General features: G+C 46.3%; 1 protein-coding gene across 2 annotated transcripts; it reads left to right on the forward strand.

Moving 5' to 3' along the window:
• Window positions 1-1,084: 1,084 nt before the first annotated feature.
• On the forward strand, window positions 1,085-19,676 carry LOC128335608 (G-protein coupled receptor 83-like). Of its 2 annotated transcripts, none has more exons than XM_053274182.1 (5): window positions 1,085-1,413; window positions 2,974-3,099; window positions 3,799-3,932; window positions 9,170-9,779; window positions 19,620-19,676. In XM_053274182.1, the coding sequence occupies exons 1-4, from the start codon at window positions 1,117-1,119 to the stop codon at window positions 9,762-9,764; spliced, it is 1,152 nt and encodes a 383-aa protein (XP_053130157.1). In that variant the 5' UTR covers window positions 1,085-1,116; the 3' UTR covers window positions 9,765-9,779; window positions 19,620-19,676. The 2 variants fall into 2 exon arrangements, with proteins under 2 accessions (XP_053130157.1, XP_053130155.1); XM_053274180.1 differs by lacking the exon at window positions 19,620-19,676 and adding an exon at window positions 13,104-15,212.
• The last annotated feature ends 972 nt before the right edge of the window (window positions 19,677-20,648 follow it).

Here is a 20,648-nt window from a genome sequence, read left to right on the forward strand (position 1 = left end):
TCCCATCCCACTCTGCCCTGATGGTAACAAGAGCTGTGTTGCCTGCAAGCTGGTCATTCATCAGGTAAAGCTGCATGGGCTGATAAATGGCCAGCCTGCAGGCAGTGCAGCTCTTGTCAATGCCAGAGCAGTGTGGGATGAGGTGGAGAGATACAACCGGAGAGGCAGCTGTGCCTCTTTTGATCCCTGCCCCCAACCCTGGCTCATTCAGATGAGCTGCTACTACTGCTTTACATTTGTTACTGGTGGTGCCACTGCTGAGCTTCCTTCCCAGGCTTCCTTTGGCCTTAAAATATTCAGACAGACATCCCTGTTCCATAAAAGAACAAAGTACCGAATTCACAGCTATTGGACACAGGAGAGATTATGCAAAGATCTTCTAATGTAGCGTTCTCATGTAATTCACAGGTTCCATATGACAATTCAAAGAGGGAAGAATTCTAGGAGAGAGGAGAGGAGCACTTTCAAGGAGCCTATTTTAGAAGAATGGCCACTGGGGGGGAAATGGCAGCACATTTCAAAGCAAATAAAAGGGGACTGTGGTTTTAGAAATAGAAAGAAATTGAACTGAGTCCAAAAGGAAATGCCGGCATCACAGGACACTCTCCAAAGTGGGAAGACTGAATGGCTCAATATAAGACCAACACAAAAGAAGTCAAAGTGAGGAGAGTTAAAGCCACACACCACCTCTAAAAATTCCAGTGCTGTGGCAAAGGACATCTGCTAAAAATTTTCATTGTATTGTATTGTACACACCGATGCTCCCACTTTTTTTGGCATGCAAAAGAATGATGAGTGCCCAGCTCCACTTCTCCTTTGCAAATTTTGGCCAAACAACACTCTAGTGCCTTTCTGGTGGTGTGCTACAAAAATACTGATTGCTCCTCAAGGCTTCTTTCTGCTTGGATATTTGAAGGCTGCCTTTCGTTATGATGGCTGCATCTGTGCTGGCCAGCTAAAGATCTAGGCAATCTGTGGCCACTGCTAACCCATCCTGTATCCATGCAAAGCTTAACGTGGCTGGAAGCCAACTCATCTCACATACTCCGGTCATCTTTGCCCCACTTCCTGGGCACCTCAGAGGAGTCCATACATAATGTTTCATTGGCCAAACTCATGTTACTCTACCAGGCTGGGAATGGGTCATCCTTCAACTGGACAGACGGACAAATTGTTGAGTGGGAGAAGTTTGCCGAACTGGCCAGATCTGAGCTGGAATCGCAGAAACCCACCGTGAAAGCTCTTCTCATTGTGGCCTACACGGTCATCATGGTCATCTCTCTCTTTGGTAACTTGCTGGTCTGCCACGTGGTGGCCAAGAACAAGAGGATGCACTCGGCCACCAGCCTCTTCATCGTCAACTTGGCTGTGGCCGATATCATGATCACCCTCCTGAACACACCTTTCACTTTGGTAAGTGGTCAGCCCTGCTGCACTGCTCCTAGGCCAATGAGGGAGAAGGAGAGAAGGTGTTGCCTTCCCTGGATCACATGGCATTGTATTTGCCTTCTTGTGGTTGCTTTTGATGGGCTCTTTGTTTACAGTATGGACGCACCCATTTGTAGAGAATTCAAGGTGAACAGGCAAACTGTAGGGTAGATCTGAGAAACAGATTTGAGGCCATGGGCAGAATTGTGAGGATAAGGCAGGAAAGGAGAGGATGAACTGAGTGGGGAATATTCATATGGGGAGGGGATCCTGATGGCCGAAGGGAAGGGAAGAGAAGGGACAGAGGTGGGAAGACATTCAGCTGACATGGGGTTCCACCAAGAATGGTGCATCCCACCCCACCCCCACCCCCACAAAAAAACCTGATGTAATATGTAGAATGGCTTCCTGCATGGATGGGGGCCATTGCAGCACCTTTCTGCATGTCCCATTCCAGTGTGCAAATCAGAGGAGGATGGGCAGAGGCCATGGCCAGCCAGCTCTGGTGTTTACGCCTAATAACTTACTATCAACAAAGCAAACAATCACTTCTCATTGGAAGAAGAGGAGGTGGGTCCTGAACTGGTGCAGTGGGTGCAGCTTAAGAGGTGGCCAGCAGTGTTCCCTCTAAGGCATGCACATGTGTGCGTGCTCACAGGTTTTTGGATGTCCACACAGTTCATTTTAGATCCCACTCAGGTTGATTCAGGAAGGCCCCACTCTCAGTGCACGAGTGCATACACTGCCTTGAGACTGCTGCCCAGGACAAAACGCATTCCACACACAGATGGAAAAAAATAGAGGGACCACTGGTGGCCAGGTCTTCAGAAGCCCCATGGCACACAATCTTGACTTGTGGTCAAACCTATCAACAAAGCAGGGGACAGATTTTAATCTGCAATTAAAACTTTGGCCCGTCAATGGCATTGATGATGGCCATGCTAAATGCTCTTACTAGAGAGCAGGTCTCAGAGGGTCTTCCTTCTGTGTAAACATGCTTAGGATGGCACCATTGAAGGACACTTGGGGGAGGGAATCATTCATTGCCCACAATTCAGGTTCGTAAGCTCAAGGGAAAAGGCTACTCGCTTCCTAAGGCAGCAACCTCTTGGCTATCTATTATGAAGAACTGATGAGATCAAGCATAAGCATGAGGTTCTGACATTTGTGATGAGGTCTCTTTAGGACTCTCCATTCTGCTCCAATCAGTATTTCCTATTTAACCTCATAACCTTCCAGACTTTAGCTAATACAATCATTTCTGTGAAGTGGAGCCTTTTGGAAAGGACATGGGTTATGGCCAATACCTCCTTCCCTCCAAACAGGCACTAAAAAAAATAGCAACATGTTGCTTGAAAAAGTGAGTCACATCTCTCTCTCTGAGCTAGAACAAATGTCCACAGTCCCCCTGCACTGGTGTGGATTCTCTCTTGGAGGAAGATGAGTGTGTGAATGCACCAAGATGATCCTCACTAGGTCTAGGATGGAAGCGATAATTCCCTTTGTCTTGCTGATGGCCCAGTTGGTCGTCCACCTCTTCAACAGGTTCGGTTTGTGAACAACACCTGGGTCTTTGGGAAGATCATGTGCCACGTCAGCCGCTTTGCACAGTATTGCTCCCTCCATGTCTCCACACTGACTCTGACAGCAATAGCCTTGGACCGGCATCAGGTATGGGATCCTGGCATTATATCCCAAAGCCTTTGGGTGCAGGAGTTCTGAAACCAAAGCCTTTGTCTGGGGGGGGGGGACACGCAGCTCTAAAGCCAAGGAAATGGGGTGTTTGAATTGCCCACCACCTCATTCTGTAAACTAGGACTCTGGTTTGGGGTCCTCCATTTATGCTCACGTGCCTTTGTTCTGTGCCCAGTTCGCACGACCTTTCTGCCCACTGCTGCTGCCTTTTAAGCGTTGCAGATGGCAGGATTCTGCTCATAGTGAACAGAAGCTCTGCACAAGCTGAAACTTCCTAACAGGCCTCAGCAAGAGTAGTTTGGTTTTGGGCCGACAGGTCCTCCTTAGCAGCTGGAACTGACTAACCTAATTCTAGCATCAGCAAAGACGACTAATGGACCCTGTTTTCAGCAGAGCTAGATGGAAGCTAACAGAATTAGGAAATGAATATTGAAAATATTCTCAGAGATGCTCGGAGAAAATTGACTTGGAAATGTTCTTTTTATAGGACTGGGTTTTTAATGTACCTAAATTGTTGAGCTCTCACTAATAAGCAAAGCATTTAAGCATGCAGGCAATTTTCTTGAAAGCACTAGTCTTCACACGGGGATGGCGGAGAGACCTTCCAAGGCGGCAGCTGGGGTGCTGGTGGTTCCTAAAGAGATGAGCCTTGTTCTGGAGCCCTGTTTCTTGCAGGTCATCCTGAATCCACTCAAGCCAAGGATGTCCCTGGCAAAAGGAGCTCTGAGCATTTCTGGCATCTGGGTGCTGGCAGCCTGCTTTTCTTTGCCCCACGCGATCTACCAAAAGCTGTTCCAGTACAATTATAGGTACGTTTTTAACCTGCCTTCTTTCCTCACTCGTCAACTGGCATGCTTCTTCCCACACATCTTTGCAGAATTTGGGGTTTGGTGCCCTTGGACAGGCTGCTTTGGCACCGTACGTGGTGTACAGCACAGGTTAAATCTTTGTGGTCAACAGACCTGGGATAAAAATGAAAAGGAAGTACAACATGATTACAAAACCACAATGTCTAACAGAAAACAAGCACACGAGACAAGGCAGGGAGGGCTTGTCTTGTGGTAGCAACAGAGGCGCTCTGACCCCTGAACTGTCCAAGGCCTCCACACACCCTGGGGGCCCCCAAATCCCCTTGAGTCTGTCCTGGGTGGTGTGGTCACCGTGCCGTGCTACCGACCTGTGCTGCACCGGGTGGCCGAGTGTGACGTGACTTGCGCCGGGCGGCCAGGCATGACCTCTTCTTTAGAGAAAGAGGGAGGAGTGGGGAAAGAAATATGTGGGAGGGGAATATGTTAAGTTGTGTTTCGAAATGTTTCTGCTGATGCATATTTGCACCAATATACCTGTCTGACATTCTTACATTCTTGTGAGTTCAGTTGCTGTTTGTGCCCTCAAGAACCCATGTGTTAAAAATACTGTGTGTGTGTGTGTGTGTGTGTGTGTGTGTGTGTGTGTGTGTGTGTGTAGGGGGATGGTGTCTAACTCGCAGCAGGGGGATGTGGGGGCCTCCAAAGACCTTTAGGTCTAGGCTCCAAAATTACCTAGGTGCACCTCTGGGTAGCAAGCATGAATTGTCCCCTTTGCTAAGCAAGGTCTGTCTTGATTTGCATTTGGATGGGTGCCTACATGTGAGCACTGTGAGATATTCCCCTTAGCAGATGGGAGTGGGACCATCGCTCAGTGGAAGAGCATTTTCTTGCATGCAGAAAGTCTCAGGTTCACTCCCTGGAAGCATCTCCAGGTGGGGCTGGGAGAGACTTCTGCCTAAAACCTTGGAGAGCTGCTGCCATCAGTGCAGACAGTACTGAGTGAGATGGACAAAGGGTCTGACTCGATATAAAGCAGCTACCTATGTTCCTATGTAACATGACCCAAAATATCCTCCATTAGGACTGCCCTTTCAGGATCAGTTCATCAACTGTTTCCTTGTCTTCACTGCCATTAACGAAATATTTGGAGTTGCTAAGGACACCCTAGAAGTTTGATCAGTCTTACAAAAATTCAGCAAGCCTACTTGGCTGGGAGGCCAATGTCTGGTTGTTTAAATTTGTACACCGCCCCAAACTGCTGTCTCTGGGTGGTTTACAGCAACATAAAACAAATTAAAACAAAAATTTGTGTTAAAGCAATTTAAAACCACAAGTCGAGTTTAAACGCTTGGGTGAATAAATGTGACATTGAAGACCTTTAAAAAGTTGTCAGAGATGGGGAGGCTCTTATTTCAGTAGAGAGCTCATTCCAGAGTCTCGGGGCGGCAACGGAGAAGACTCTTCTCTCTCTGTAGCCACCAGACGAATTGGAGGCAGCTGCAGACAGACCTCTCCGGATGATTTCAATGGGCAATGGGGCTCATCGTGAAGAAGGCGGTCTCTTATATACCCTGGCCGCCCTAAGCTGTTTAGGGCTGTATAGGTTATAATCATCACCTTGTGTTTTGCCCAGAAACATATCTGTAGCCGGTGTAGTTCTTTTAATATAGGAGTAATATGGTCTTTTCGAGATGACTCCTGAGACCAACCGGGCCGTGGCATTCTGTAACAATCAGCAGGGAACCCGATACTCAGGGCCGGATTCTGACATGCTGAGATCCTAAGCTTCGTTGAGCTTAAAAGGCCCCATAGCATTACAAAAAATATTATTATTCTAACAAAAAGGACAATGAAAACAAAAATAACCAAAGCTTTATTTTTCCTTGGCAAAAAAAAACCCTCAATAACCTAACAAAAGCAGCAATCTCATAGTAAGCCTACTTGCATTAGAAATACTTTTGAATGAAAATACAAAGGTACAAATGAAAACTTGAAATTTAGTCAGTTTTTATTGTATTATTATTATTATTATTATTATTATTATTATTATTATTATTATTATTATTTATTTATTCGATTTCTATACCACCCTTCCAAAAATGGCTCAGGGCGGTTTACACAGAGAAATAATAAATAAATAGGATGGATCCCTGTCCCCAAAGGGCTCACAATCTAAAAAGAAACACAAAATAGACACCAGCAACAGTCACTGGAAGTACTGTGCTGGGGGTGTATAGGGCCCCAGCACAGGTGAATAATAGGTGTATTCAGAGGCTCCTCATAATGTGAGGCCCTAAGCAGTATATAAATGCTAAATTAAATTAAATTAAATTAAATTAAATTAAATTAAATTAAATTAAAAAGCTATAGCTTACTTAGTTTGTACCTAAACCCGGCACTGCTGATACTGAATGCAGCATGAATGAAATGTTGCGCAGCTGATGAAAGGCGGGGCAGGGGGAGGTCCAGGAGATTAGAAGAGAGACAGAAGTAAAAATGTGATTAATATCACCTCTGGTTTGACCCCGAGGCTTCCTTGAGAAGAAGCGAATATCCCAAATCAGGCCCAAATCAGAATGTATGAGCTGATGGAGACAGCCACAAAATTATTTTGAGATCCTAGCTTGCCTCCCATTTGTCCCCGTCTTTTTCTATTATTCTCCAACAACCATTGCCTCTGCATAATTTTTCAGGGTTTGATTAATATCTTTAATTTCCTGTTTTCACCCTCCAGCACTGAGACAACCATCCTGCAGACATAAAGCGTCGCCCGTCCCCTAGGCTGCTGCCAATGCGCGAGGCTATAACTTGTGTCTGGAGGGGCTCAGGTTTTTTCTCCTGTCGGTTCTTGATGAACTACCAGATGGGTACCGTTACTCAAAAAAAAAGAGTGGAGGGCTAATCTTAATGAAAGAAATTAACCAGAACTGAAGGCCTGAAAAATGTGTTCAGAAAGCACATTGAAGGGGTTCAGCCAGAGCCGCCCATATGGAGGAATTTTTCTCCCTCTCTCACAAGACTAGAGCCAGAGGTCATCCCATGAACTGAAAGCTAGGAAATTTAAGACCAACAAAACGTTTTCCACACAGCGTGTAATAATTAATGTATGGAATTCTCTGCCACAGGATGTGGTGATGGCCACTAGTTTGGATGGCTTTAAAAAGGGCTTAGACAAATTCATGGAGGACAGGTCTATCAGTGGCTACTAGTCCCGATGGAGGCCACCTCCAGCCTCAGAGGGAAGATGCCTCTGAATGCCAGTTGCAGGGGAGTAACAGCAGGAGAGAGGGTAACAAATTGCCTGTGGGCTCACCAGAGGCATCTGGTGGGCCACTGTAGGAAACAGGATGCTGGGCTAGAGAGGCCTCCTTGGGCCTGATCCAGTTCTTGTGTTCTTGTGATTTTGATGCCCTAGGAGAAGTTTGCCTCTCCCCACCACCCACCTCCAGCAAAGAAGTGCTGAGCCCTAGCTTTAACTTGAGTTGTGCAGGCTGTTCAGTCGTGAAGTTGAATGCCCAGCCCACACAGATGACCAGAGAATGACTAGCTCCACACTGTTTTAGGATACAGTGGAGAGTTCCCAGTCTATCATGGGGGCAAAACTCTAACACTTCGGAAATGAAAAGATGCTGCTGTTAATTTGGAAATCCAGTCTGAGAATTCGCTTTTGGCAATGAATGCTGAGGCAGGCAATTCATATTCCAGAGAGGGAGGGCAGCTTATCGGAGTAGGTGTTTCTTGGGGGCTGAGGTGCGATGAGCAATGAAGACTGTGGATTTTGGGGTGCAGAATGTGCAGGCCCTTTGGGGTGCAGGGTGCAATATTGCATATTACACTCTTCTACCACTTCCAGGAGAGAGAGAATAATTGCCCTTGCTCTATTCTGGCACTGAACTGATGCCCTGGGTGAATGCGTAGGTCTGTCCAGTGCAGGGCTGCTCAACTTTGGCCCTTCTGCAGATGTTGGCCTACAATTCCCATAATCCCTGGCTCAAAACAGTGGTACATCTACTGGTAACCTCTAGGCTGGACTACTGCCATGCGCTGTGTGTGGGGCTGCCTTTGTACATAGTCTGGAAACTGGAGTTGGTTCAAAACGCGGCAGCCAGGTTGGTCTCTGGGTCATCTAGGAGAGACCATATTACTCCTGTCTTGAAGGAATTGCACTGGCTACCGATATGTTTCCGGGCAAAATACAAGGTGCTGGTCATTACTTATAAAGCCCTAAACAGCTTAGACCCTGGGTTCTTAAGAGAACGTCTTCTTCGCCAAGAGCCCCATCACCCATTGAGACTTTCTAGAGAGGTTCGTCTGCGGTTGCCACCGGCTCATCTGGTGGTTATTCGGGGACAGGCCTTCTCCGTTGCAGCCCCTGGACTTTGGAATGCGCTCCCTGTTGAAATAAGAGCCTCCCCATCTCTGGCAACTTTTAAAAAGGCACTGAAGACACATTTATTCACCCAGGCTTTTAATTAGATTTATAGTTTTAAATAATTTGAATACTGGGTTTTAAATGTTTTTAATCTTTTAAATCATTTTAATTGTTCATTGATTTAATGTTTTAAATGATTTTAATTGTAATCCGCCCACAGATGCAGATTTTGGGTGGTATAGAAATATTTCAAATAGACAGACAAACAGATAGATAGATAGATACAGTGGTCCCTCGACTTACGAACTACTCGACATAAGTATTTTTCGAGTTACAAACGGCAGTTTTAGATCTGGTTTTAGATGCGGTTTTTTCGACTTACAAATTTTTAGATGGGGTTTCCTCGACTTACAAATTTTACATGCGGTTTCCTTGACTTGCCTGCCTGTTTACTGCCTGTTTATTCTTGAAAAGAAATGTTCTTGTGCAGTTTGCAAGCCTTACTGGGGGTCTGGGTCTTTTTTCTAGGCTCCGGAACGCATTAATCCGTTCCCAATGCATTCCTATGGGAAACCGCTTTTCGACTTACGAACTTTTCGACTTACAAATGTGCATTCGGAACGGATTAATTTCGTAAGTAGAGGGACCACTGTAGATAGATAGATAGATAGATAGATAGATAGATAGATAGATAGATAGACAGACATTGACTGCTGTGGGTGGTGATTATGGGAGGAGTTGTCCAAAAACAGCTGGTGGGCAAAAGTTGAGCGGCCCTGGCCTAGTGGGTGGGCTGGCCCTGAATTCAGCCATGTTCATCAACATATACATTTCTTGACCACATAACATTGATTTGTTTCTTAAGGGAAGCTACAGTTCGGAGCGTGTGCCTCCCTGATTTTCCGGAGCCGTCCGAGCTGGTGTGGAAATACTTGGACCTTTCCACCTTTGTTCTTCTCTATCTCTTGCCCCTCATCACCATCACTGTGACTTACACGCGGCTGGCCAAGAAGCTGTGGTTGCGCAACGCCATTGGGGACGTCACCACCCAGCAGTCTGTGGCTCATCAGAAGAACAAGAAGAGGAGCATCAAGATGCTGGTGCTGGTAGTGGTGGTCTTTGCAGTGTGTTGGTTCCCTCTCAACTGTTATGTGCTGCTCATCTCCAGCCTGGGTGTCAAAACCAAGAACTCCTTCTATTTTGCTCTGCACTGGTTCGCCATGAGCAGTACTTGCTACAATCCATTCATCTACTGCTGGTTGAATGAAGGCTTCCGTTCCGAGCTCAAGGCTTTGCTTGCCCTGTGCTGGAAGACGCGGCAGATGCGAGAGAACCTGATTCCAGGTATGATACTGCCCTATCGGGAGGCCTGGATGCAGCAAGCCCCATACAAGCAAAGGCTGTCTCTACAGAGCATTCGCTCCACCACCAACGTGCAGACCTTCAACACCGATTTGTGAGATGGACAAACCAAGGTGAGTAGACCATGTCTGGGGATCATCTCCATTAATGTCCTGCCTTGCTCAATATCAAACTAGTCTTTGCACACACAAAAACACGTTGTTTTAATAAGAACTAATCAGCCTATTTTCGTTTCACTGTCTCTACAACCGGACTAAATTTGGTTAAAATCAAGGTCCACAAGTTAGATCTCTTGTACCTTAAATGTTCATGTATCCACCATCTTGGATCGGGGTGGATTACATCATTACAAACTATATCATTGAAGTGTCCCTGTGTGTTGCTCACAACAACTGTATCGAATTTGGTTCAAATCAGTTAGACAGTCCTCAGGTTAGTACACTTGTACCTCAAATGTTCATACATCCACCATCTTGGATCTGGGTGGATGACATCACTACAAACTACACCATTGGGGCATCACTATGTGTCCATACAGCTGTAGCAAATTTGGTTCAAATCGGTTAGACAATTCCACAAGTTAGTGCACTTGCGCCTCAAAAGTTTACATGTCTGCCATCTTGAATTGGGTTGGGCGACATTGTTACAATCTATGCCATTGAGGTGTCCCTATGTGTCCCTACAGCTGTAGCAAATTTGGTTCAAATCAGTTAAGCAGTTCACAAGTTAGCCCACATGCACCTGAAAGGTTTACATGTCTGCCATCCTGAATCGGTGTAGATTACATCATCACAAACTATGCCGTTGAGGTGTCCCTGTGCGTCACTCACTGCAACTGTACCCAATTTGGTTCAAATGGGTTAGACAGTCCACAAATTAGCCCACTTGCAACTCAGATGTTCACACGGCCGCCATCTTGAATTGGAGTGGATGACATCATCACAGACCACGCCATTTCGGCATCCTTATGTGTCCCTGCAGCTGTAGCAAATTTGGTTCAAATTGGTTAAATGGTTCACAACTTAGCTCACGTGCACCTCCAAAGTTTACGTGTCCGCCATCTTAAATCGTTGTGGATTATATAATCACAAACTATGTGGTTGAGGTGTCCCTACAACTGTACCCGATTTGGTTCATATTGGTCCAGGCATTGCGAAGTAGATGGGGAGGACACATGGACACACACACTCACAGAATGCCGGGTAATCTCATAAGCCTACTGGAAAGCATGCTAAAAAGAGAGAGAGAAAAAACATCCAGAACACCAAACCCTTCAAAGATCTTTACAACAAACAACAACAACAAATATTTATATACCGCTTTTCAACAAAAGTTTCCAAAGTGGTTTACATAGAGAAACAATAAATAAATAAGATGGATCCCTGTCCCCAAAGGGCTCACAATATAAAAGGAAACATAAGATAGACAGCAGCAACAGTCACTGGAGGTACTGTGCTGGGGGTGGAAAGGGTCTTTACAAATTCAAAAAATGAAACAGAAACATAAGATCATAGGAATTTCTACCGAGTCAGACCCTTGGTCCATCCAGCTCAGGACTTGTCTACACAGACTAGCAGTGGCTTGTCCAAGGTTGTAGGCAGGAGTGTCTCTCAGCCCTATCTTGGAGAAGCCAGGGAGGGAACTTGGAACTGTTCCACCCCCTGAGGGGAATATCTTATAGTGCTAACATGTGGTCTCCCATTCAAATGCAACCGGGGTGGACCCTGCTTAGCTAAGGAACAAGTCATGCTTGCTACTACAAGACCAGCTCTCCTCTCCTTAATGATAATTCAAGAAGTATTTAATATGCAAAATTTACGCATTATATATATATATATATATATATATATATATATATATATATATATATATATAGCTCCAGGCCATCAAGTCCCATGACCTGGGGGTTGGGGACACGGCAGGGTAGCTGTCAGGCCATGTCGGCCAAAGGCAAGGATGTCATCCAAAACAGAGCAGGGATGGGCTCCAGTGTGGATAAGAGGGGACAGAGACAGGTGTGGTGCTGCCAATGTCAGGTGGGTCTGGAGCAGCTAGATCAGGTACCTCACCAAAAGCAGGTAGAGGGCAAGATCCAAGTGAAGAAGAGTTACACAGAACCTTCATGCTAGAGGCAAGTTGCTTGGACTGAGGAGAGGCCAAGACTTTATAGGGCCTGGTGCATGATCTGTTGGGATCTGTTGACTCAGTGCTCAGACAGGCTGGTACTGCAGCCCAGTGGTGCCTTTGAAGCACAGAACTCAGGCTCATGGTAGGGATGGCATAACACTGATAGCAGAGCAGGGAAGGCACAGATTGCTGGGAACCCCTTTTTCACACACACACACACACACACACACACACACACACACACACACCTCCCTGACAAGCAGAGGTGCACCTAGGTAATTTTGGAGCCTAGACTTAAAGGCCTTTGGAGGCCCCTCGCGGCAAGTTAAGCATCATTTTTAACACATAGGTTCTTGATGACACAAACCACACTGTCCAGGATAGATGAAAGATTATTTGGGGGGGCCCAGGGGTTGTGGAGGCCCTGGACTTCGGCCCCAAAGTCCAGGGGTAAGAGCGCCTCTGCTTACAAGTCTCAAAACTGGAAATCCAGCACATCAGCCAACTGCTGCCCGGGCAATGCTCACAGCGTTTCAGTAGGGTCTCCAAAGCCATGATGTACAGAAATATACTGCAGAAGGTGCCTTTTTCAGGATTCCACCATCTACCCTAGATGCAAAACCTGCAGTGGTGCCTGGCCTAGAATAGCACAGCAACCAAGGAACGAACCAAATCAGAGCCCCAAAGCTGCGAAGGGCTAGCAGGAGTGAAAAACAAATTAGTAATAATGATTTGATTTTTTTTTAGTCATTAAAGCAGTCAGAGGTACTATATAATGTATGCCTAGCCTGTACTAATTTTATTGAGCGAAGGAGTCCTATTTGCTTCTTGCAGTATTAAAATCACACACACATACACATACATCATTTCTTCAATACTTCCCATAAGCAAGGAGCTTTGGCACCAGTTGACAGCTGCTAGCAGTTCTTCAGAATTCTGGCATTTAACGATTGCAGTGTATTAATTCTCATAAAATTCATACCTGCCAAACACTGAAACTCAAGGCACAGCAATGCTCAGTGAGCCAGGGTGCCTGTATTAATATTAGCATTCATTCAGATCATATTCCTAAATGAAAATGCTACACTCTCGGGGCTGCTTCTCCCAGGATATCATAGGTTCAAAATTAATACATTCAAGTATAAAGGATGCACGCATATCATTAGATTCTCTTGCATTTGTGCTGTTGTTTCTGAGTTGGGAATGGCAGAGCCTCCATTTCAATGTTCTTGCTTGGAAAAGGTGGGGAAGGGGAGAGACATCCTTATCAGACGTGACAAAAACAGTGGTTTGGCTTTGTGCTCACACAGGATGCAATGTTGGGGTGATGCAGTGTGTGGCCAGCCTGTGAAGGATGCACCAGCAGGAACAACTAAAGTACAGGTTTCATTGTGGTCATGAGGAGGACAAAGGACTGGTCTCTCAAAACTATATCCACTTTGAGGGAAATTACTGGAAGTAAACAGGCAAAAGGGATTAACGTGCTCTTCCGTTTGTGGCTTTTTGTGCATGCATAGCAATTATAGTGAAATTAACTGGGGCCCAGAGAAGATGGTGATGGGTGGGGTGACAGAGGTCTTCTCAAAACCTAAAACTTCCCATTTCCAAGAGGGTTGTTACAGGTTTTTTCTACCATATTTCTACCACCCCCAGCACAGGACCTCCAGTGACTGTCGCTGGTGTCTGTCTTATGTTTCTTTTTAGATTGTGAGCCCTTTGGGGACAGGGAGCCATTTTGTTTATCTTATTTATTTGTTATTTCTCTGTATGAACTGCCCTGAGCCATTTTTGGAAGGGCGGTATGGAAATAGAAAGAAAGAAAGAAAGAAAGAAAGAAAGAAAGAAAGAAAGAAAGAAAGAAAGAAAGAAAGAAAGAATATTGACCAGGGGCAGAGCTGTAATTGAAAAAGGAGGGTAGAATGAATGTCCCCTGGGCCCCTGAAGGAGAAGGGGCCCACCAGCTGAATGCCAGCTTGCTCTTCACTCTCCCCGCTCCCCTCTCTTCAAAGAAAAAGATGGAGAGGTGGGAGGCACAAGGACCCGTCTTCAGACTGATGTTCCGGGCCCCATTCCTGTTCAAAGTGAGAATTCGAAAGCATTGCTCTTAGCACCGTAGTAACCTCTTCTGGCCACTAGAGGCACGATGAGGTGTTAAGAGATCAGTTTGGGTCATTTTAGTTAGAGTCAGTTCCGTTGTACGGGCTCCGTTCTTGTGGAAGGCTAGTGCCTGTTTGGGAATGTTGTCCAATCTCTTTCCCTCAGTCTGTGATGTTTTAGTTTCTTAATAAAGCTTTGTTTTTTTCAACTCAGCCTAAGGTCTCCAGATAAACTCTTGGTCTAAACCTCTCTACCACCAGAGCACACGCTGCAGTATGAGGATGTTAATGTTTCTCCTCATTAAACTGGAGATAAAGCCAGCCTGAAGAAGGCTAATGCAGGTATATACTCCTGGAAACTGAGAAGAGCTCCAGTTCAGACCTAGTTAAAGGAACGGTCACTCTATAAACCCAAGAATAGGCTTGGCCAGGGTCCAAACTAGGGGAGAGGAGGCCATGATAACAGGAGGATAACGGGAGGGCATGATAACAGTTGAGGCTGGAGTGTGGCTCTCCATTCTTAACCTCTGGCTTAAACGATCCCTCAGCCCTCGGGATTTGGCCCCTCTGACCCTACTGGGTGGCTTTCAATCTTCCTGGGAAGGGGCCCTGTGGACTAAATTGTCACTTTACCCCCCCTCCCCCCATTTCCTACTTGCTATGGGCCATGGCCAGGCAAAAACAGTCACAAAACAGAGGAAAATGGACACTGAGTGCCAGGCTGACTAGGCAGGGCGGAGATATTCTGCCTCCTCCGCTGCATGCTTGTCACAGCTAAAAATCCCAAGCCACAGAAGGGCTTAAACCCTCGCCCATTGTCATGCCCTTAGGGACATAGGAAGCTGCCATATACTGAGTCAGACCATAGGGCCATCTGGCTTAGTATTGTCTGCACAGACCGGCAGCGGCTTCTCCAAGGTTGCAGGCAGGAGTCTATCTCAGCCCTCTCTTGGAGATGCTGCCAGGGAGGGAACATGGAACCTAGAAGCTCGTCCCAGAGCGGCTCCATCCCCTGAGGGGAATATCTCACAGTGCTCACATCAAGTCTCCCATTCATATGCAACCAGGGTGGACCCTGCTTAGCTAAGTGGACAAATCATGCTTGCTGCCTCAACAACAGGTCTCCTTCCCTCTGCAGTCCTGGAAGGCAAATTCAGAAAGATCCCAGTTGCAGAGAGACGTTGTCCCTGTGACACTGGGGAGGTAGAAACCACAGAAGATGTACTCCTTTTTTGCCACTTTTACAAAGACATTCGGACTACATTTATATTTCCGCTATTTCGCGAGTACCCTGGCCTCTCCAGCCATGACTATGCCCTCTCTTGCTGCTCTCAGATGATATCCGGGCTTCACGTATAACACGGCCAAGTTCTGCAGGGGATCTGCAGATCCTGTGTAGGATCTGCTGGGTCGTGACTGCCCAGCCATTTCCCTGCATCAGCTCTGCATAATTCTAGACTGCTGTTTATATCTTCAGTGTTTTTAGTTAGATGTTTTATTTTATATACTCTATTTTAGCCACTCTTTTTGGCATTCTATATATCCCATTTTTAATATGCTTAGAATTTTTAATAATGTTATAGCTGCCCTCTCTTTGAAGGGTAGCAGTCTTTTAGTATTATATCATAGCTTTATAGCATTAGTACAGAAATTTAAAACAACGTCGTTTTATGGTTTCATAATTGTTTTAAATCCTGCTCGACTGCTCTATCTTATGCTGGTCTTGGACCGTAATAAAGATGATTGATTGATTGATTGATTGATACTTTAGTAGTCCCTGGGGGCTGACACTACCCCAAAGCACCCCCTTTAATCAGCACCTGTTATCCACTCTCCTAAGGAAACAACTAATCCCAGAGATGACCACTAATCTTACTAGGCTCGCACTCATTGTAATCTGCTGCCTCCCAGTAACTGAGTTGCAGCATCCTACTTCCTTCAAAGGAGGTCTTCGGGTTTCAGTTCCCCATGGAGCAAGTCCCTTTCCCTGCACCAAAGACCCCTCCAAATCGCCCCTCTCAACAGGGGCTTCTTGAGAAAGAAAAGATGTTGGCCATTCTAATCACACCTAGCTTGGCCCTCTGTAGACAGCAACCGTAGACAGGCACTGAAATGCAAACAATGCACTCATGAGCCATCTCCATGGAGTAAATGCAAAACCCTTGTAAGGAGCCTTGACAGACAGGACTGTTTACCCAAATCTCCTCCGGAAGAGAGAGTGTGCATTCACACCCTGGCCAGACTTACCCCAAAGTCCATTCGAGATCTTTGGAAGCACCCCACACACAAATCGGGCTTTCTCTTCCAATTTCTAGCTTGTCCTGATGTATTTCTGGGTTTTAAAAATGCTGCTTTTAAGCTAGTTTTTCTGACAATAGGGAAAGACACAGAGTTAGAATCATTAACATGATAAGAGGAAAACACTCTTTAGGAATGCAGATCTAGCTCTTTACAAATGTAAATTGAGCTGGCTTGCCCAAAGAGTGGAAAAACCAGTTTTCAAGAAGCAAACTCTTTAAGTTTTAGTTACAAAAGAAAAACCTCTGTGTTTGATCAAGTTGACTTTTTGGAACAATATTAGTCTGCTTGCTTAAGATGTTCGCTGGTTAAAATACCACACATGCACTGGAAAAAAGGGAAGAAATCTGTTGGTGTACACAAATGCTCCCAGTCTAGGACATGAGGTTTTGAAGGTGACCTTGTGTTCCTACCCAAGGAGTGCGCTCTCAATCTCTCCCTCCCTCCCCATTGGCTAGAAGGAAAACACAGAGGCATGCAATGTGAACTTGCACCAAAACAAAACCTGAGAGCAGAGGGGAGGGGCTGCTCCCTCATGCCATGAGTGTAATTCGAATTGGCTTCGCTCAGCGTATACCCCGAGAGCTGGAAGCTATGTGTGGGAAAGCTCATGCTGGTGGTATTAATGTTTTCACTTAGCAGTACGTTTCTCTCCTGATCTTTCCCTGCAGGTTGTAACTGTGCCATTCAAGCCCACTTGCCCATTTCAAAAGTGGCCTGGAGTTCTCATGGTTCTCCAGCACCTGAAAGCAGAAAAACAAGTATATTACAGTTAATGACCTCAGAGTTTGTAGCTGAGGTGATAAAAGCAAAGGCAGTTTCATGCAAGGGAGGTCCAGGAATATGCCAGAGCATCCTGGGGAAATGCTGAAATGTTAATTGCAACCAGGAATGTGGCTCTTTAAACGAACTAACCACTATTTCTCATTGAACACATTTCATTATGGTCTTTTCCACAGCACCAATTATTGGCTGATACTGCTGCAGGATTGTATGTCAACGTGTCTTAAATCAATATGATTGTTGTTTGTTCCTTTTGCTGCCATCTTCTCCCTTAGGACAAAGTTGTGAATACTAGGCCAGGCGATCAAGCCCTTTCCTCGCTAGTCTTAAACAGCCATTGTAGCAGCCTTGAGTGGGGCGGGGGGGGGCTTTGCCCTGGGGAAGATTTAACTACTTGACACCCCTGCAGGGGGCAACTGACATGAATCCCAAGGAAATACTTTATGGGTATATATTACCATCCAACTTTTATTCTGTTCTTTAGATTGACTGTAAGTGATGTGTTGTGATCCTTACTTTATTGTGAGTTTAACAGCAAGGGCTGCTGTGGCCAGTTTAGAGAGGTGGGATATTAATACCGCACATCAATGCCTTCGTGCTGCCTGGTTCTTGGCATGCCTGGTCTTGGGCATGAATGACGTCCTCCTGACAACCTCCCTCCAGTTGCTGTTTCCATTAATCTTTCAAGCCACCAACTATTTGTTTGAAAAATTAGTCCCCTGGCAACAAAAGTCCCTTTCTTCTTCCTCCAAAATGCGGTTTACTGCATCCTGCTTTCGTCTGCCAGAACAGCGGTGGGTACATTACAGTGTGCAGGCCAGTCACCGAGAGACTCTTTTTTCTTTTCGCCTATGGGACCGGGAGGGAGCATAAGAATTTATTTGAGATAATAATAATAATAATGGATATTTGATGGATGGAAGCAATTGCTGGCACTTGCTTCTTTCCAGAAAAGCATTTCTATTTTTAATGAGCCTTCATGATTTGGATGGCAGTCTTTTTCCCCTCTTTGACTCTGCCTCTCCAAAATGCAAGCCTGTCCCCACACAGCATCCCTTCAACAGCTTCCCAGTGCTCTTCAGCATGCTACTCCGTCACCATGGAGGACCAATCCCAAGTGGAGCTGCTCAGATGCTGAAAAGAGGGGTCTCTGGGATCAAGACAGGGAGGCATCCTCAGTCTTTAGGGCAGGGCTCCCAACCTTGTCTCCACAGATGTGTTTGGACTATAACTCCCAGCTAGACCATTGTGGCTGAGGACGATGGATAGGAACATAGGAAGCTTTCATATACTGAGTCAGACCCTTGGTCCATCTCGCTCAGTTTTGTCTTCACAAACTGGCAGTGGCTTCTCCAAGGTTGCAGGCAGGAATCTCTCTCAGCCCGATCTTGGAGATGCTGCCAGGGAGGGAACTTGGAACCTTCTGCTCTCCCCTGAAGGGAATCTCTTGCAGTGCTCACACATCAAGTCTCCCATTCATATGCAACTAGGGAGGACCCTGCTTAGCTAAGGGGACAAGTCATGCTGGCTACCACTAGACCAGCTCTCCTCTCACTTTGTTGTAGTCCAAAGCACCTGGGGAACCAAGGTTGGGAATGCCTGCTTTAGAAGATCCAGTGTAGGATTCCCGTCCCCAGAGAGACTCACTGGGTTTGCCCCCCTCTACTCTGACCCAGAGAAAGGTCTCTGATGGCTAGGAGAGCAGAACTGCTAGTACTGTGGTTTGAAAACATGGATAGAAATGGTAGCAGCCCTCAAGTGCTTGACTGTTTTGGCTTTAACTGCTGGTTTCTTATTACTGTGAGTCAGCATGAGAAGAATAGTGACATTGGGGGGCATAGAGTGCTGAACCTGGCATGCTTGACTGCTCCCCTGTACCCAAGGCTGGTCCACCCACTTGGCTGCCCTTGGTGCTCACCTCGGGCACCAGTTCTGGGGGGTGGGGTGTCGCACAAAACATAAACAGTGCCCTAATGTGGCTGCTCAGCCCCGCAAAGGACCGGCATGTTCTGCACCCCAAGACCCAGCCTTCTTTGCTCATTGCACCTCAGGCAAATGGAGGCTGAGGGCAGGGGAAGAGGCAAGCCCCCTTTCCGAGAAGGTCATCTTTGCTCCATGAGGGCCCTTCTGCGGCAACGGCAGTTACCCAACCATTGCAATCGCCAGCAAGCGACTACTAGCCACTTGAGAGCGGTTGAGGGCTGAAGGGAATGAAACAAGGTCATAGGAAGCTGCCGTATATTGAGTCAGACCCTTGGTCCATCTAGCTCAGTATTATCGTCTACCCAGACTGGCAGCGGCTTCTCCAAGGTTGCAGGCAGGAGTCTCTCTCAGCCCTATCCTGGAGATGCTGCCAGGGAGGGAACCTGGAACCTTCTGCTCTTCCCAGAGCAGCTCCATCCCCTGAGGGTAAGATCTGACAGTGCTGCTCACACTTCTAGTCACCCATTCAGATGCAACCAAGGCAGACCCTGCTTAGCTAAGGGGACAAGTCATGCTTGCTGCCACAAGACCAGCTCTCGTCAGGCTAAAGTCGCCCCACCCCATCTCAAAACCTTTGTTCATTATAAAACACAGTAGTAGAGAGCCTTTCTGGCTGTGGGGAACACAGTGGTGAGATTTTACCATGTACACTTTCCTAAACTGCAGCACATACATGGGATGCAGACACCCTCGTGTGGCAAGAGATGGTCACTGCTAGAGAGAAGCTGACCCCTTCACGAAACGAAAGGGACACGGAGACAGCCGTCTGCAGAGGCTCCATCACACCCTAAAGTAACTTGTGAACTGCAGTTGCTTCTGTCCTCCTTTTATACTGACTGCTGAGCTATGTGCAAGCTTATACAGACAAGCATGCACATGTTCCTATATGCACATGTGTTCAGATTGTAAACCACCCAAAGAGAAGACACAATTGCAGAATCACCTTGTTGGGAGGTCATTAAGCAGCCCCCACATGTGACTTGTGGTAATTGACACCAGTTCCTCCGATTCTTCTTTTAATTAAAAAAACAAAACAAAACAGCTAGGCAGTCTTAACCTTATGTGCTTTAAAGGGGGATTTTAAAAGTTTTTATTTGGGATCGTTTTATTTTGAACAGTGGGGATTTGACAAATTCATGGAGGTGGAGAGGTCTCTCACTGCTGCTGCCTAGTCATGTGGGCAAGGGGGAAACCGATCTTTCTGATGCAGGCTATCTCTGAACACCAGCTCCAAAAAGGACCAAAAGCAACTGTAGTGGGCTTGAGGTTGGCCATAGTGAGAAGCAGGATGCTAGCCTTCATGGACCCTTGGCCTCATCCAGCAGGGCTCTTCTGGCTCAACTGTGCTCCCCACTAAGCATGCACAGATGCCGAACTGCCAAGGAAATGTTTCACGTGGAAAAGAACAATGGCTTTCTTGGACTCCCTGCCGCACCATATGGTTTGGTTTTCCTTCCTATTTAAAGCAAACAAAACAGGTCACATGTTTCTGATTGTCTCTTCAATACAACCCCAAGCAACAACAAAAGTCATCGAGGGAGCGCTTGTCATCTTTGACACCCCCAATGATTTGGGGGGGGGGTGTACACAGCCAGAGACCACTTGCTTATGCTAATTAGTTCAAGCATTTGCAAAGCTGTTTCATTTCATCTCCTTCTGGCATCAATGGTTCAGTTACAATGGGGAAATGTCACC

This window comes from Hemicordylus capensis, chromosome 11, assembly GCF_027244095.1.
Source record: "Hemicordylus capensis ecotype Gifberg chromosome 11, rHemCap1.1.pri, whole genome shotgun sequence".
NCBI classification, from domain to species: Eukaryota; Metazoa; Chordata; class Lepidosauria; order Squamata; family Cordylidae; genus Hemicordylus; species Hemicordylus capensis.

Excerpts from the sequence above, each read along its gene's own strand:
- LOC128335608 (XM_053274182.1), top strand. The coding sequence starts at position 1,117 with ATGTTACTCTACCAGGCTGGGAATGGGTCATCCTTCAACTGGACAGAC. Across the intron at positions 1,414-2,973 it reads TGAACACACCTTTCACTTTG|GTTCGGTTTGTGAACAACAC; the intron begins GTAAGTGGTCAG and ends CCTCTTCAACAG. Across the intron at positions 3,933-9,169 it reads CTGTTCCAGTACAATTATAG|GGAAGCTACAGTTCGGAGCG; the intron begins GTACGTTTTTAA and ends TTGTTTCTTAAG.